This window comes from Amaranthus tricolor, chromosome 12 (genome assembly GCF_026212465.1).
Source record: "Amaranthus tricolor cultivar Red isolate AtriRed21 chromosome 12, ASM2621246v1, whole genome shotgun sequence".
Classification (NCBI taxonomy): domain Eukaryota; kingdom Viridiplantae; phylum Streptophyta; class Magnoliopsida; order Caryophyllales; family Amaranthaceae; genus Amaranthus; species Amaranthus tricolor.
Window position 1 is genome coordinate 9,161,151 of NC_080058.1, and position 16,899 is coordinate 9,178,049.

The window sequence follows — 16,899 nt, forward strand, 5'->3', positions numbered from 1 at the left end:
AGGAGTTATTTTAAGGCAAATAGATAAGTGTCCATGCCAACAAAGGCTCCAACAACGAGAGCTTATAAACAGCATCACTTGATAGTTGATACAAACATCTTAGTACAAATCACTAATTCACTACTATATGATCATGATTCATGAGTGAAGGTTCCCCATCGATCATCATTTTTTACTAATGAACTAAACAAAAAAGGAAAGTGTACATAATCATAATCGTACCCAGTATACCCCGCTCATAGAAAACTATGATCAGGGTCAGAGGAGGGAAGGAGGATGGCAACCCATACCCATAGAGAAGGATGCGGCTAAAAAGTCCCTCAGCTCGAGAAAGATCCTTAGAAAAGGAAAGTGTACAGAAGGTGAAAACATGCTTTTGAGTTTTTCTACATTGCAGAATGGCAAGAGAACAGTTTGAGATGAATGAATTACTAAAAGCTATGTATTTTTATCCTTCAGCCCAATCAATATCATCCAAGTCTTCATCCAAAATGTAAAGATGTGAAGCAATTGGCTCCTGTTCCCTGCTAGTTTGTTCTCCGTCCTCTGAAGTTTCCCCATGCTGCTTCCAACCTAAACACCTTCTATAAGCTCTATCATAATACTCGACAGCCAAGCCTGAGGCGAGAAATAATTCCATTTCATCTACAAACCGCTTTGTTCGAGCTGTAAGGAAAGGCAGTGCGGCATCAGCGACTATAACCTTGAACTCTTGTTGCTTTTGCTGTGCTGAGTGCGTTGTTTGTTTGGAATAAGAACTGATTAATATGCATAGCAATTCGGATATTACACCATCATTTAGCACATATTATATATCAACACAAAGGCGATAACTTAAAGATCTGAACTTTCTTATTGCTGCATGAAAATATTAAAGATTGTTATAAATATACCTTCTTGTAAATGTGTCGATCACCCCGAGTATGTGATGCATTATAATTTCAACATCTTCCTCCTACAAGGCAGAGCCAAGTGAATGATCTTTATTTAAAAAAGGAAATAGACAAAACTGAAGTATAAAGTGAGAAAAACTACTTTTTTGCAACTTGGATGGGTCATCAAGTAGAAATATTGTTTGATTAAAGAGAAAATAAGATTTCGACACAGGAACTGATGCATCGAGTAGAAAGTAGGATCACCTGTATCAGAGCCTGTAGCTCCCTTCTCAACCACTTCTCAAGCCAGTTGTTGGGCTGAAGATACTTATTCAACTTCCAAAAGCGCTCCACTTTAAATGCATCACTTAAAAGACGTGGTTCGGGAAAAGTGTAGTAGCACTGTAGTCTATACTTGTGATCCTTTGAAAAGAAGTTGCTGCAAACTCATTGAACAGCTAGAATAAGTTCAGATGGACAGCAGCACATCATTTCCTCCAAAGCATCATAACGTGAAAAGAGCAACCATCTCAAATACCTATTGCTATTGTTTTGATTGATAAAATGCTTTTGGAAAGTACTTCCATCATATCCGAAAATGATTGAAAAGTTTTCTGTCTGCAAAGTCATTGGATAAATAAATAATCTGGACCAATAGGGAAAAGCGATAAAAAAAAAAGAAGTTTAATTAAGGCCTTGTTTGGATGGAAAAAAAATGAAAGGAAAAGAAGGGAAAGGATCAGGACTCTGGACGGATGAAGATCCCCTTGTTTGGATAGCAAAAAGGGAGAGGGAGGGGTTTGGAGGGATTAAGTCCCTTAATTATTTTAACATCAATATCTCTCCATAAGAGGAAAGATTTGGAAGGAAAAATGAAATTTTCTTTCTTTCCCTTCCCCTTCCTTTCCTTTCCTTCCCTTCCCCTACCCGTCCTTCCTTTTCTCTTCTAGTTTGCTATCCAAACAGCGTAAAGGATGATCAAGAAAAACAATGTATGTATAAAACAGCTATTAATAAAAAGAAAGAACTTCAATTTTCTGCGTTAGTTCCGAACTCTTCAGGAAAAAATATATTTGGTCTATTAAAAAAGTACAAGAACCTCACGACAATTTCAGCAGGCATAGGTCAAAAAGCATCCTACTGACAAGAAGCAGATTCCCTGAATTATTGAGGAGGGACTAGGGAGTATGGACCATAGATGAAATTCAAGTCAACAACTTCTATAACGAACAGGTTACTAGTCATGCTTTACAGAAACAAACTCACATGGAGAAATTCAGAAACAATGTCCTGATTTTTTGAAGTTGTGTACAGTTGAGCCTCTCTAAACCATTATCATGAAATCGAGATTTAATACCAATATTGAATGATAGGTGATTAAATAAATCTACAAACCAATCCAATCGGTTCACACAGCAAGAAAATCAGTTTTCATGTTCAATATAAATAAATCACCTCAGGTTACATAATTTATGTAGGAATTGGTACGATTTCGTGCAAAGTGCATTTGCATCACTTATTCGCGACCGTATTGAAAACCTTTTTGAGCTAACCACGACCGATATATGGGAAGAAACAACCACAAAAAAATCCGCATTGACAAGAAAAAGCAGTTTTGAGCCCGTCGCAAAGACTACGACTATAACTGCAATTTTTGCACTGGAATTTCAAGGTTATCTCAAACGCAAAACCACTATAGCAAGGATTGTGAATTAAGGGACATATATGGCTAAAGAAGATTGTATTAAACCTCAATGAAATTCAAGGAAGAGCTACTTACATTCATTATGATAATTAGTAAGTTATATACTTATATACATTGCTAAGAATCCAGTTATACATCAAAACACAAAATCTTAAGTGAAGAAATAGTCTAATTATTAAGAGACTGGTTTGTGATGATGCAATGAAGGAGAGCATGTAAGGAAAGCATTAATATTATTCTCCACATTCATTTCCGCACAAAATAAGCACAAAGCCTACCATAATCATAGTGAAAAAAAAAGGTCCCATCGCATCGCATCGGTTACATTGTAAAAGTTTTAATAAAAAACGAACAGACATTTTTCTCAATGTAAAGGGGTAAATACAATTTTGGGCCATATCAAAAGATATTTCATGATTTTGACCAATATTTAGGAGTTACAATACCACATCACCATTTCGTTACCGCGGCAACGACCATTACTGCATTTTTGCAAAGTGCAAAAACAAGGCAAAGAACACTTCATTGAGATTCGATATGAAGTGTATCAGAATCCTTCATTAGAGTGAACTGTCATAGCATTTTTCAGAATTTTCCATGCAATTTGATCCTCAATAGTTTCAGACATAGGAATAGCACTAAATTTCCTTTTAGTATTGTTTTCATTTTCATAAACAAAAAGTCACAGTTTTTGCCATTAGAAAAAGAGACAATTAGATAATTCGTACTTTGCATTGCTATACCCAAGCATAAAGACTACAACAAGGCTAGCAAATGGTCTAGGGTCATTCACTTAAAAAATCTAAAAAACTACTTCAAGCAAAAAAATTTATATTAGAATTATGTGGGGGGGAAAAAAACTAAAAATATAAAATGATCTTCTCTTGCATGCTATCTTTCATCAATTTCCAACAATAGTAAATTAGTACTAAGAATGAAGTATATTATATGTAATAAACAAAGGAGAGGCCATTACATATATTGGCCCCAGTGCTTCTTAGGTTGGGTGTCCAAAGCAAATTATACATGAACAAAATTTATCCTTAAGATTGAGAAGATTAAACGAGAGATAAGAAGGTGATAACATGGTATTTTGACGTGTTTGAATAGGAAAGAAAGAGGTCTATTTTTGATGAGAAAAGAGACAAGAAGCTTTAAAAGAATTTGTAGAATAGAAGATTAGAACATATTCAAAGGAGAGGGGTGAACGATTTTGTATCTATGTAACATTTCAATGAAGAACGTTAAAAGATGAAGAAGAAATTGGCGTGTGATTTTTAACGAAAAGTAAAATAAATGGATTCGGTAAAGTAATGAAGAATTAAGGTAGTACGAAAGATAGAAGGACAAAGGATAATGTTTGGCTAAAGTTTACAATCTAGAGATACACTGAAAACATATAAATTTAAGGCTCCTAAGAAGGCATTCAGTATGCACCAAAAACACAAGTAAAGCTCTTGATCCAATAGAAAATTTAGTACTGGGAAAAAAAACAAACAAGCAAAAGCTCAATTTTATGATTCATTGAACAACGATTTACATGAAGAATTACAAGAGTATTTATAGAAGAAATAAAATAAAAGAAAGCCCTAACCATACGTGTAAAAAAGGGAAGGAAAGCTTTGATTCTTGTCCTTCAATTTAAAGGGCGATAACAACTAGTAGGTTGCGTAAGTACATGACTTCCCACAACTCACTTGAGTCACGAGTCAAATAAGGAGGTATATCGAAAGAAATTTGACTTCCTTTTTCCTCCATTTTGATGTACTAACAACATTCCAAAAAGTCATTAAGAAACTTCCATAACTACCCATATATGGACGATTCATCTTGAACTTGACTTTTTCTTTGGCAGGAATTTTATTGAATATAATTCAGATTGATGTCGTTTTGATTTACATGGGAGCAAATACATCATACAAATGTTTATGTTTGTTTATTGTGATAGAAAATAAGTTTTGTATATTGCTCAAAATACTACCATGAGTGTACTAAACATATTGGGATTGAATGCCACTTTGTAGGAGAAGTGATTATGTTATGTATCTTACTATAGACCAAAGAGCAGATCGTCTTAGATCTTACTAAAGCCTTAGCCAAACAACAATTGGAGTTATTTCACCACTACTTGGCCTTTCATAGTATATAATTCACAATGCTCCAGCTTGGAAAAATCAATTATAAAGTGCATTTACCTAGCTATGAGGATGTATAGTTAAATGGTTAGACATCCTAATTTACTGGGGAATTATATTTTCCGGGTCTTTAAAAAGTTGCAACATTTCACCCAAGCATGTAGGAGAAATGTTGTAATAATTAAAAGATGGATCTCTTCTTTGTAGATGAACTAGTACCTAGCGTTTAAAGGAATATCCAACATCAAAAGTGAAGTCAATGAAAAACTAAGATGATCACACAAATGAGAATCATATCATGTCTCAGTCAGGGAGCAAGGAGCAAGTACCGATTTTCCGAAAAGGTTCTAGCTTTGATTCTAACCTAGCTCCCCCTCTCTCTCAGTCCAACTTGCAATAAACAAAAAGATGATCACACAAATAAACATTAGCAATAACTCAGGAAGTCCCATAAACATGGGTTCAAAGCTATAGGTTAATCTTCAACTTCCACTAGAACAAAATTAGGTATCAAATTTCACAGAGATGCATTACCACAGTAATGTTCAGTTATGAAAAATGACATCAAAGTATTCAATTTTAAAGTACCCATCAAAAAGTAAGAGAATATGGACCTTGCATAAAGGGCACTTGATGGAAGATGGCTGGGGCAAAGAAGTCGACCTACTAGAAACCACTTGAATCCAGCGAAGAATGCACTTGTAACAAAATTCATCTGCAAAATTCACATCAATTTATAGCTTAACAACCGAACAAGCCATTCTAATGAATGAAAACCAAAAATTATAAGGAATTCAATTGAAAAAATCCATTATTATGCAAAAAAGTAATCAAGATTAACGAAAGTGAGCAGAAATTAATGAGAATAAAAGAGTAAGAGAAAGAGGAGGAAAAGAAAGGACATACGGAAGCAGCGATCTAAACAGGAGGAAGAGTGTTGAGAAATGAGAGAGAGACAGATAGGGCAAGGATCTTTGTTGGGTTTTTCATCCTTGTTACTATCCTTCATTACTGAGACATGTAACACTGTGTTTGGATCACAATCATCCATTGCACCAACTCGCCACGGCTAGGTGGTGTTGCACGGCTGGGTTCGGCAGTGTGGCACATCCCTCCACTTTCTTTTTAAGCTAAAAATGAAATTTTAAAATTCTTATCATGATTTCATATCAAAATTTATTTTCTTAATTTTCCTATAATAATTTTAACAATATTTTTATCTAAATGGTGATCGGTTTCACAGGTTAACAATATTTTTCAAACATTATCATTTTCAAATTAATTTCCATAACCTATGCAAGACTTACTTTTTAACTTTCTTTAATCTCATTCACAATTATATTTTGATTTTATCCAAATATTTAACTTTTTAATTTATACTACATACATTTGTAATCCATTGGGTTTATTTTATTGGTTATGTTTATGATATTTCATATAAGAGGAGAAAATTATAGACATGATTTTTGTGAATATATAAAAGTTAGTTAAAATATATTCATGTGACAAATTGTTTGTCTCAATGTATATATTTTTATATAATTTATCTTTTTTTGAAACATATTTATGTATTTTGAGATTCAAATTATATTCTAAAAATGTAAAAAAGAAAATTTATACAACAAAATAAAATAAGAAGTATTTTATGCTTGGTATAGACATGTAAATGTACTTGTTACTTGTTAGTACAACTGTACAAGAGCCAAATCTACACATGTGAAGGTGATATTGATCACCGAATAACTTAATCCAATGCACATCATCATGTTATGAGTGATGATGGGGATGCAAGGGTGTTGAGTGCAATGAAGTAGAGGCTTTAAGGAAGTAATAAATGAGGGTCTTTGATGTGTCATGATGATGGAGCAATAAAGAACAAGAAGATAGGATTGCAACAAGAGTACCTTGAACAAGGCAAGAGGTGTCTTGAACAAGGCAAGATGGAAGGTGCCTTAGATAAGGCATGGGATACACGGAATGTGCCTTGAACGAGGCACAAGTGCACATGGAAGTCAGTAAATGGACTGCACCATGTGCTCGTTTAGAGGCCCCTTTGCGAGTTTCTGTTTTGACTTAAACTTGGTGGGCATGTTTGGGCCTTTGGGCTATGGGTTTTTTTTTTTTTTTTTTTTTTTTAGGGGCCATATAAGGTCCCTAAATTAGGTTTGTTTGGGCTATGTAGATCCCTAAAAAGGCTAATACAAGGAAAAAGAGAGGTTGAGAGCCTAGAGAATTCATAATGTATTAGATGAGCTCATGAACACCATTAAACATACAAACTTTAAGCTTGTGTAACACATTTTACAGCTTGATAGTATGTTGATTATTTGTAGAGGTGCTCAATGGGCCGGAGCGGGGTGGGTCAATTCAAAATTAAAATGGGCGGGGTGGGGGGGATTAAACCCGTTTAAATACGACCCACTTTAACCCGTTTTTTAAAAGTTTATAAAATAGTTTTTGTATTATACTTTTGTAACACCCCGATATTTTTTCCGATATATTTAATGATTTATTAGTAATATTATTTAATATAAATAAAGTTTTTTTTATATAAATAAAGTTGTTATTGATTTATTTTGGGCTTGAGCTTATATATTTCAGTCTTTTTAACAATCTAGCTTTTCGGGCCCAAACCCTTTAACCCATTTCTTATTTCAAAAAAAAAAATAAATTAGAGGGAAGTAAAGGGTGGCCGGCCCTATTGGAGGAATTGTAGAGTTTGTAACTCCCTTGTGAGAATATTGAAGGATCACACTAATTGCCTTAATTTTTTTATTTCCTTAATTCTTTATTTCCTTAATCTTCCTAATTACCTTAATCTCATTGCATTTTATCTTTCAAATTTCTTAGAAAACTCAAGGAAAAAAAAAACTCCCACAAACTCTAGCTATTTTCACACGTCTAGTACTCCTTTTTGCAATCTTGATTTTGGTATTCTTTTCATATAAATTGTAAGTATTATTCTCCATTTATTTTTCTTTATATTAAGTTAAATTAAATTATGTGATTGGTGGCTTGTTGTGAATTTTTGATCCTTGGACATTTCTTTCATGATTTAAAGTGATGATATGAATTTTATATTTATGCCTTGTCAAATTTTTTTTTAGTATAGGATGTTTTGCTTTAGAAATTATTTTTATATGGGTATGTTAAATTAAAATGATGGGTGGATATATATATATATAAAAAATAAAAAAAAAATAACTATATATATATATATATATATATATATATATATATATATATATATATATATATATATATATATATATATATATATATATATATATATATATATATATATATATAAATTAGGGTTGTTCATGGAGAAACTTGTGTGTAGTATAAGGAATTATTTTGGTGTGATATGTAAATTCTAAATGTGTTGATGAATGGTTTGTTTAGGAAAAAAAAAATTGTATTTGTAAGAAATGAATTATTTTGAAACTATGAAGATAGTTTTTAATATGTGGACATGAGTTTATGATTTTGATGGTAGGGATTTAATAAGAAATGTGAACATTGGAATTCGTATGTATTTATTAAAAAAATGACAAAATCCCGTAGGTTTTGAGAATGGTGAAAAAAGGATGTTTTTGGAGCATTTTTGGCATTGAAATTAGATTAAAAATACTTATACTATGTTATAAATTATGGAAATTGGTACCCGGGGGTTTTGATGCCTTCCGGACGCAACGGTGAAGTCGGATTTTCAGTTTGATAGTTTTAAATTGCGAATCTGGACAGATTATGTATGTTGTCCTGTTTTGTGTGTTTACCATGTTATAGTATGTGATGGATGTTCATGATGTGTGTGGTATTTTAGGTGTGGTAGGAGTTGTATGTATGTGTTGTGGTTGTTTTGAGGAAAGTGCGTATGTGTGCTTATTTCCCGAATACGATTGAACCTTGTAGGAAGTTGATTCGTGACGGGGAATTGAATAAGACGCTTGAGAGTTGGTTATCTTGTTTAAGGTACGTACACGCAGCGAAGTTTTGCATTTTGTCCGATGTACCATATATATTAATGGTAAACAAAAATAAAGTATGGATATATAGTACGAATAATATTATCTTTCCGAATAAATAATTTCGACACATTTGTTTTGATAAACAGAGGTAGTATGACCTCACTAACCTTAAAGTGGACGTAGTATGACGTCAATTGGTGGAAAAGAATTACTCGCGGTATATGGGGGCATTATGAGCCACCGCGGGGGTATGCATACTTAACCATAGGCACCGAAGTAAGGCGAGTGTCTATGGTAGAGACGTGCTTAGGGGTTAGCTTCCCCTAATGTATTGTCTCACTTATGGAGATTGGAGTTGTACCGGCAGTATGGCTGGAAAAGTACAGCAGTGTGGCTGACTAACCCTTACATGAAATTGATTATTCTTTATTAGCGTGATCGAAGCGTATTTCCTGAAACCGACAATTATTAAAATCTTTCTTTTGTTGTATTTAATTAAATGGTATGCGACGTTTGCTGACGTGTACTTTTGGTCTTAACGATCCTGCGATGATGTTGTTTCCCTTCTGGGCAATGACTAGCAGTAAGTTAAGTTGCAGGTCTGGGGAGTGAGGATTGTCTCTTGGAGAAATAAATCGTTAGGGTACAGAAATCTTGATAAGAACTTCTAATAAAGTTTAAAGAATATTTGGTTTTATGAGGCGATTACGTTCTCAAGTTGTAATAAGTAGATTTAAATTTACAATCTTATCCGTTGCCAAGAATTCCTTATATCTAGTAGTTTATAATAACACTAATAGAACTCAATCTGCAAGCTTTCTATGATTTCAAATCCGTTTTATAACTGCCTTCTAACATCCTGGTTTGACTCGGACTTTAATTAGTTCTTTAGAAGGTCGTCTCTTTTTTTTTTAAAAACGATCCGAGTATTTTTCCAGAATGTTACAACTTTTATGGCCCGTTAGATCAATTCAACTATGAATATAACAATATCATATAAAAAGTGGTAATTACCAATTCCTATAACTATCCAGCCTGACCCTACCCGACCCTTTATGCGAAGGCCCGTTAATGACCCGACCCTTGACCCATTGGGTTGACCCGCCCCGTTGAACACCTCTAATTATCCCATTTGAAAGGAAGGTGTTCAAGACACCATTTATCTTTGTGTGTATGTTTTGTTCATCAAAGCTTCAATCTTTTTATTTTCTTGTTTATACTATTTTTCCTACTGTCTTCTACACCTCCTCTTGCCATTTGAGGGTCCAAGCTTTCAGTATCTTATTTGGACTGTTGTTTATGTATTCAACATTAGTGGTAGAGTTTTTGAAACCTATTATAGAAGAAATTTACAATCAACTCCATTATTCTATAGGAGTCAATCCACTTAATTTAAGATAGAATATGTTTTGTCCCTTCATTATAATTTTCTTTTATACATTATCCAGGTTAGTACCCATGCAATACACAATAATGATAGTTTTTGTTAAATACTTTTAAAATTAAGAAAATAATTATTAGCATTACATAAATCCGTGTATTTTGATCTTAATTAGTTTCAATTTACAACCTCCTTGCAAGTTTTTTGATCTCTACTCTACAAACTTGCAATTTATTAAGCTCAATCTTCAAGTTATCAACTTCTTGTTTCATAATCTTCATCTGGTTTTGAACCTTAAAACATTCAGTTTGCTTGCTGATAATCGTTTGTGCTTTGGTTCTTCGATACATTGACCCATCATTCACCATCATCTTCACCATATTAACTTGTTGGAGAAGGATAAATTGAGTGGTCATATTCATGGGTAACCTATCATTCTTCATTGCGTGCTCGCGTGCTTCTTGTGATAGCTTATGGTACTCCATGCCTCTGCATACCCCCTCCCTTTCTTCCTCCGTCAAATTTGGGTGTGCCTGAACAATATATAATGATCATCAACTTAAAACACTACGATACATTTTCTCGTTATTTGTACATGTAATTCCACATCGAAGATTTAGAAATAGGTTGACTAATATAAAACCTTATCAGATATATGTATAGTCAATACTCATCTGTTCGGATGTTTTATCTTACATTGACAAATTTAAAAATAGTGCGCATAGATATGTTGTGCACCTTATGTTTACTCGATAATATATTAGCTTTCACAATGGATCCAAAGAAAATATTAGTCACAGCAATAAATTTCTTGTAATTGTAATAACAAAGTGATTGTTTTTTATGACCAATCTAAAAATTGTTTGCTTAAGACTAAACCTGTCAAATAGCAATTGGGTCAGTTTTAGGTTAGTCAGGTTTGACCCAATGAATCATGAATTTATAATTATTTTATTTTCCTTGCTCTAACATTGAAAAAAATAGATCAAATACAATGTAATTTCGTTCGATAAAAATTAAAATTTAGTTTTTCTTGTTATATGTGCCAAAAACAACTTTTAAAGTCATAAATGTGGAATATTGACTCAACTAATAAAATTGATGAAAAAATAATAGGCTATAACTTATAAATATTGACATAAAACTCAAATTTAACTAAATCTTAGACAATGGGTCAAATTTAGTCGGGTCGGTTCAAACTTCAACGAGTCTACATACTTACATATAATGCAGTTCTACAGTTGGGTTGCAAAACTACATAGTATTTCATACTTGAGCTGGGGTATAGAGCAAAAATAAGGTCGCATCACCGTATTGTGATCATATTGTAAAGGTTTTTGAGTTTACTGGGACCAAAATATAGGCCGCATCGACCGCAACATCATTCGTATTGGTTGTGAAATCCGTTTCACGACTGTGACCAAGATCGTATTTTTCCAGTATGACTACGGCTAGTGGTAAAGGTTAGCAAAATATAACCAGAAAATTCAGAACATACAGTATCCTCAAATCTTAACCAAGTAAAGCATACTGTATAGTGGAGAGCATACCTTAAGGTATCGATCAATGGCTCGGTAGAGATTGTCGTCAGAATATCGAGCATTTTGTGGCAACGACTCCGCAAGCCTCCGAAAATCATGCGAAGGAAGGCTCCTATCCCTTGCAATTAGACCCAAAAACCCATCTACCAGCCTCCCAACAACAAACATCTTTGATGCAGCATTTCTCACACTAAGAGAAACATAAGCATCCACTATTCTAGCAACAATACCCACATCATATAAAGTCTCACTTTCCCCAAAATTCTTAACCAAAAGGTCTAATGGGATACAATCCTCTAAGGTTAAGGCAATTCTTTGCTCCAAATTAGACAATAAACTAATATCTATTTTCATCATAGAACCAAGCTTTAAAAGATGAAGCAAAAAATTGCAAGAAACCGAGTTTACCTCAACAGGAATTACCCTGATCAAGCTTTCTACTATCACCCTCCTTACTTGATGGTTCATACTTTTATGGTTTGGTATACAAACTCCAAATGAGATTCGCGATAGCCATTTCCTGGTCCAGTAAGCTATACAAGATCCCAACACCTTCGGTTTAAGTCCTTTCTGCTTAATAATCCCCAAAACTTCTATGAAATGATCGATTCTAAGTGTCGAAACGTCTTCAAACCACCAATTTTCTGCTACTTTTTTCTCATATGAGTAATCTGTGTGGTTTTCAACCGAATAATTGAAGCATTGTGATTCATCGTTCCCAACAGAAATCGCGGTTGGGTCTGTGCAGATTTTCCAAGCAATGGCCTCAGAACACCTTCTTTGTATGTGTAGTTCTCGGGCATATGAAGAGATTGTCTCGCACGTTTTCAGAACAAGGAATGTGTCTTTCCACGAAGAAAAGATTACGAAACTTAAGAATGTTTCGGTTCTAGAAATAAGGTTCCCACTTTCTAGATCATCGACCATTTCTAAGAAGTTTGCAGCACAGTATAGCAGTGCAGCATTACTGGCAGTAAGATCAATCTTCCAACCATAACAGAATTTGACTATAAACTCGAATATATCTGCTCCACCAGGAAGGTTGTTCAGTTCGATGTTTAAGTTGTTCATTGACCCGCCTGCGTTTTTCTTCTCGAACACTAGTCTGTTGAGATAGGCACTTCTTGAGATCATGGGGAGCTTGAATCGACGAAACACATGAATGAAAATTGTTAGTGCAGCTCAAATATAGAAGTAATTGATCTAATAGTGCAGCAATCAATTTCAGGATCATACAACACAATAATATGTATAGCCAGTTGAAGTTAAATGTACATAAATTGTAGTGTATAGATATGTTAAATGAGGTGAGTTGATCTTAAGATGTTCATTTGCAGTTCTTATCATATGAGGCTTGCTGGTGCAGAAGATTGAGACACTAGTAGCTTATAATTTACAGAATCTATTTAAGCTTTGATGACTGTTTGGAAAATGAATGTTGGCAGGTTTGATTAGCCGGAAGTATTTGCTGATTTACTACCTGTTTATGCTAGTTGTTGATGTACAAAAAGTGGATCAAACGACATAAGCCAATGAAAAGGCTATTTAACAATGGCTTTTGTTTTTTACTTTAAAGTCATTTACCAAATATTCTTTTTAACTGTTTGACCAACCAAAAAGTAAAACGTCATAAATCAGCTAAAAAGTCACTTGCACACACTTAAATGAAGCATGATTTACACATAATAAGCACAATTGGGAATTCCTGTAAATGAAAGATCTCAAAAAAAGAAGAGCAGGAGAAAAAAAAAAAAAAAAACTTTATACCATGTGCAAGTGAAATTTACTCTTGTTTCCAATTTGTATGACTAGATCGCTTGGGACTTTTGTTCGAACAAACCTACACCAAAAAAAATGTCATCTATATCATATTGATAGAGACATAGAGTATACAAGACAGTGTGGTTTCTAACCTTGTTTGGGCCCTAGACGAAAAATGTCTTTGTATAAGTAGAGTTTTGATTCTTTTTTCTCCATCTTATGCACAAACTAAATTTTAATAACGAGGATTAACTCAATTTGAGCCCCTTTATTAATTAGGACTTAGACGGTTGCACCTTAAAACTACTCTCAAAAACGACCTAGATATAACATACTAAGGAGTCTCTACCGTAATATGATTTTTTGATTTTTTTTAACATACATATTAAAATTTCAAGTTAGGGGTTCAAATCTTATTCACTCTCCTTTCAGGTAAAAATATTAGTGTCAAGTTATAAAGAAAACTTGCGTTGTATCATACTTCCAGCCTAAAAAGTGCTCGTATAAACGGATGTGAATCGTGACACAATATATCGCATATCATGAAGCTTGCACCATAACTTAAAGCTCATATCAAGGATTCAACTCAACAAAAAACTTATACTTGTAGTTGAGTTGATTCCTTGACATGGTATTAGAAACCATCATGACTCAAGTTTAAATTTCAACCACCTATCATTTAAAGTGAAATATTTAGCGTCAGGTACGTGGAAGACTTGTGTTGTATCTACACTTGTAGTCCAAAGTGCTCTTGTGTGAGGGAGCGTGTTAAAGTATATAATTTATTATGGACCATCAACTATCAACTTTAATTTTTGGTTGAATTGGTACTTCATGGCGTTAAATAAAAACTTAACTAAAATATAATGAGACAATGATTAAAACTAACCAGTTAGTGTGTTTTCTTTCAATAGCTTCAGCTATGATATCAGCTGAAGACGGAAGGATCACACAGCGATTATGCTTTTCCCCTGTAACACTCCCCATACTTTTACTTTTTTTGTCAGTACTCCGCCTTCCTCCTATTCCCATACTGGCTTTATCTTGCCCAAATACAAGAAATTTGTTCTTCATTCAAACCTTATTATTAAGTTGCTATCTAATTTCTTTTTTGTATTGTGATTAGATGAGCATGCATTATATAAAACGGACAACAAAGTCTTTGGAATAGAAAGAGTTTAGATGTATGTAATTAATAGTATTTACTCCATTGGGGGACCAACCAAGAATGTCCCTTTGAGATAGCATAATGTTGTTTTCACATTAAATTAAAAAAAATTTAGTTGATAAGCTTTTAAAAATTTCGTTAAGTAAATTATTCTCTATAAAAACTAGGCTTTATATTTCCTTTGTTCCTCTAAGTTTACACTAAAAAAATCTTAAGCAAGTCTTGTATGTAATCATCTCCCCATATAAATAACCTAAACAGCTAGTTTCTTGAAAGATCGTATTTTTGAGAGACATATTTTAAGCCCAACCCATTAAAAATTAATGCCTAATTACCATATCTTTAATGCTTACTTACCGTATCCTTAATACTTATTATCAATATCTTAAATGTCTACTTACATCATTCTTAATACCTACTTACAATATTTTAAAATATATAATAGGCTGGCCCAATTAAAGATAGTCTCTCAGAGAGACCGTCTCTAACAAAAATTTGTATAACTCAAAGGTAAGTTTAATATATATTAAATTACACAAAAACTTGCACGAGACAGTCTTATTATGAGACCGTCAATTGGGCCAGCCCAATTCCCGCGTGTAACAACATTTTCATTTTCTGCGCATTTATCATTTTTGACCTTAAAGGTAACAATTTTAAAAATTGATACCTTTAAGGTCAAAATCGATACCTTTAAGATCAAAATTGAAAAATGCCCAAAAATGAAAAAAATGTCCAGATTGTTACACGCACGAACGGCCGGCCCAAATTGACGATCTTATTATGAGGCCGTCCCGTTCAAAACTAGCTATTAAATTATCCTAAAATTAATCATCCCCATGAATGTGATTTGTCTGTATGATTTTTCTGAATTGGCCCAACTGCAAGATATGTGGCTTAAAACTATACGATCTTGCACTATATATAGTTGATGGATACAGGTAATGAATATGTGGAAAAAAAGATGAAAGATGATTTTGACAAACTAATTGATGAGAAGATCAGCCATAAAAAGAGTGGTTTATAATGTCTCAAGAATGGTTAATGCAAGCTTATGTATAGTTCTGGTATAGATTTGGCATGGCAAGCTGTTGATAGGAATACGAAACAGACCTCATTAATGGTATAACCACCACACTTCATCACAAGCTGAGCTTTGAAAGCCTTGCACAAAGATTTTTACATAACTAAAGATACATGTAAATTTGTTATTTATTACTTCTTTCGTTTCAAAATACTTGCACAAACACATTTTTGCACAATTTAATGTGTTTGTCAAATCGTTTATATTTAGAGTTATACATAAGTAAAAATTATTAAAAAAATTAATATTATAAAAATATGTGATAAGATGAATAAAACAAGAGCACATGACTATGTTTTTTCTCGTATAATAGCCAAAATATGTAAATTACCATAAAATGATAAATATTGCAAAAGTTGATTTAGTGCAAGTAATATGAATGAAGGAAGTATAAGTTTCTCTTGTGTTTCAATTGTTCAATTTTTTTACTATAATCTATTAGAGTAAAGGTCACAAATTCAAAACAAATCCACATATTCAACCCAAATTATTTAAGTAAAATATTTAACCTACTACATCAACATGATTAAAAATTAAAATGTAATGATTTTTATTTAACTGAACAAAAGGACAAAATTGGAGTTGAAATTCAAATCGATCCTATCTTACTATTGTAACTTTATGTTCATTATGTCCAATCTTTTAATTATTTAAGTACCACAAAAAATTCATAATACTGAAGTATTTTTTAATCCTTTTACAGCTTGTCCATTTTCTAAGGGAAAAGTAGTGTCCACCTTAAAAAATTAAAAAAAATTAAAAAAAAATTATTCTATGCGGTAACTTTAAGTTTTTGACTTTTCTATTAAATTTACGTGGTGACCTCAAGCTTCTAAATTTTTCATGTGGTTGACAAAATATTAAATTTTTTGTTAAATTAATTACTTATTTCAATTGGGTTTTAAAATATGTGGTCAATTAGGACAATCGTGATGTTTGTTTTTTAAAAAAATATCAGTACTTTAGACAAAAAAAGTAAAATTAAGAACAAAAACTTCTATTTTATCTACAACTTAAAAACATTGAAAGGTAAAGGCGATTACGTACATTACATAAAATTATATATCATATGAAAAAAAGCCAAAAATTCAATATTATCAGATAGAATTTAAAAAAAAAATTAGTGTCTACCTCCTTTTTGAATTACACCAAGTGTTAACCTCACAGTTCACGGAATCACGCTTCACATCCCATTTGAAACGGTTACTTTTTCCGCTCGTTCCATTCAACACAGAAGACAATTAATAACCAACAGAGAAATGCATCAGATTGATCAAC

At 32.9% G+C, this 16,899-nt stretch overlaps 2 protein-coding genes across 3 annotated transcripts; both read right to left on the reverse strand.

Annotated features, from left to right (window-relative positions):
* Positions 1 to 22: 22 nt before the first annotated feature.
* LOC130828089 (uncharacterized) lies at positions 23 to 5,840 on the reverse strand. Its single transcript, XM_057693883.1, has 6 exons — positions 5,622 to 5,840; positions 5,330 to 5,430; positions 1,414 to 1,493; positions 1,140 to 1,314; positions 894 to 955; positions 23 to 758 (listed from the first exon to the last, which is right to left on the reverse strand). The coding sequence occupies exons 1-6, from the start codon at positions 5,764 to 5,766 to the stop codon at positions 449 to 451; spliced, it is 873 nt and encodes a 290-aa protein (XP_057549866.1). The 5' UTR covers positions 5,767 to 5,840; the 3' UTR covers positions 23 to 448.
* A 4,147-nt stretch (positions 5,841 to 9,987) lies between these two features.
* On the reverse strand, positions 9,988 to 16,857 carry LOC130828090 (root phototropism protein 3-like). 2 transcript variants are annotated; one of them, XM_057693886.1, is made up of 4 exons: positions 16,753 to 16,857; positions 13,376 to 13,448; positions 11,618 to 12,748; positions 9,988 to 10,600 (listed from the first exon to the last, which is right to left on the reverse strand). In XM_057693886.1, the coding sequence occupies exons 2-4, from the start codon at positions 13,376 to 13,378 to the stop codon at positions 10,250 to 10,252; spliced, it is 1,485 nt and encodes a 494-aa protein (XP_057549869.1). In that variant the 5' UTR covers positions 13,379 to 13,448; positions 16,753 to 16,857; the 3' UTR covers positions 9,988 to 10,249. The 2 variants fall into 2 exon arrangements, with proteins under 2 accessions (XP_057549869.1, XP_057549867.1); XM_057693884.1 differs by lacking the exon at positions 16,753 to 16,857 and adding an exon at positions 14,259 to 14,984 and having other exon boundaries at positions 9,994 to 10,600.
* Positions 16,858 to 16,899: the final 42 nt, after the last annotated feature.

Excerpts from the sequence above, each read along its gene's own strand:
- LOC130828089 (XM_057693883.1), bottom strand. The coding sequence starts at position 5,766 with ATGGATGATTGTGATCCAAACACAGTGTTACATGTCTCAGTAATGAAG. Across the intron at positions 1,494-5,329 it reads TCAAGTGCCCTTTATGCAAG|ACAGAAAACTTTTCAATCAT; the intron begins GTCCATATTCTC and ends ATGACTTTGCAG. Across the intron at positions 759-893 it reads ATCGACACATTTACAAGAAG|TTCTTATTCCAAACAAACAA; the intron begins GTATATTTATAA and ends CATATTAATCAG.
- LOC130828090 (XM_057693884.1), bottom strand. The coding sequence starts at position 14,443 with ATGAAGAACAAATTTCTTGTATTTGGGCAAGATAAAGCCAGTATGGGA. Across the intron at positions 13,449-14,258 it reads GAAAGAAAACACACTAACTG|GTTTGTTCGAACAAAAGTCC; the intron begins GTTAGTTTTAAT and ends TTTTTGGTGTAG. Across the intron at positions 12,749-13,375 it reads GTAAATTTCACTTGCACATG|CTCCCCATGATCTCAAGAAG; the intron begins GTATAAAGTTTT and ends CGTCGATTCAAG.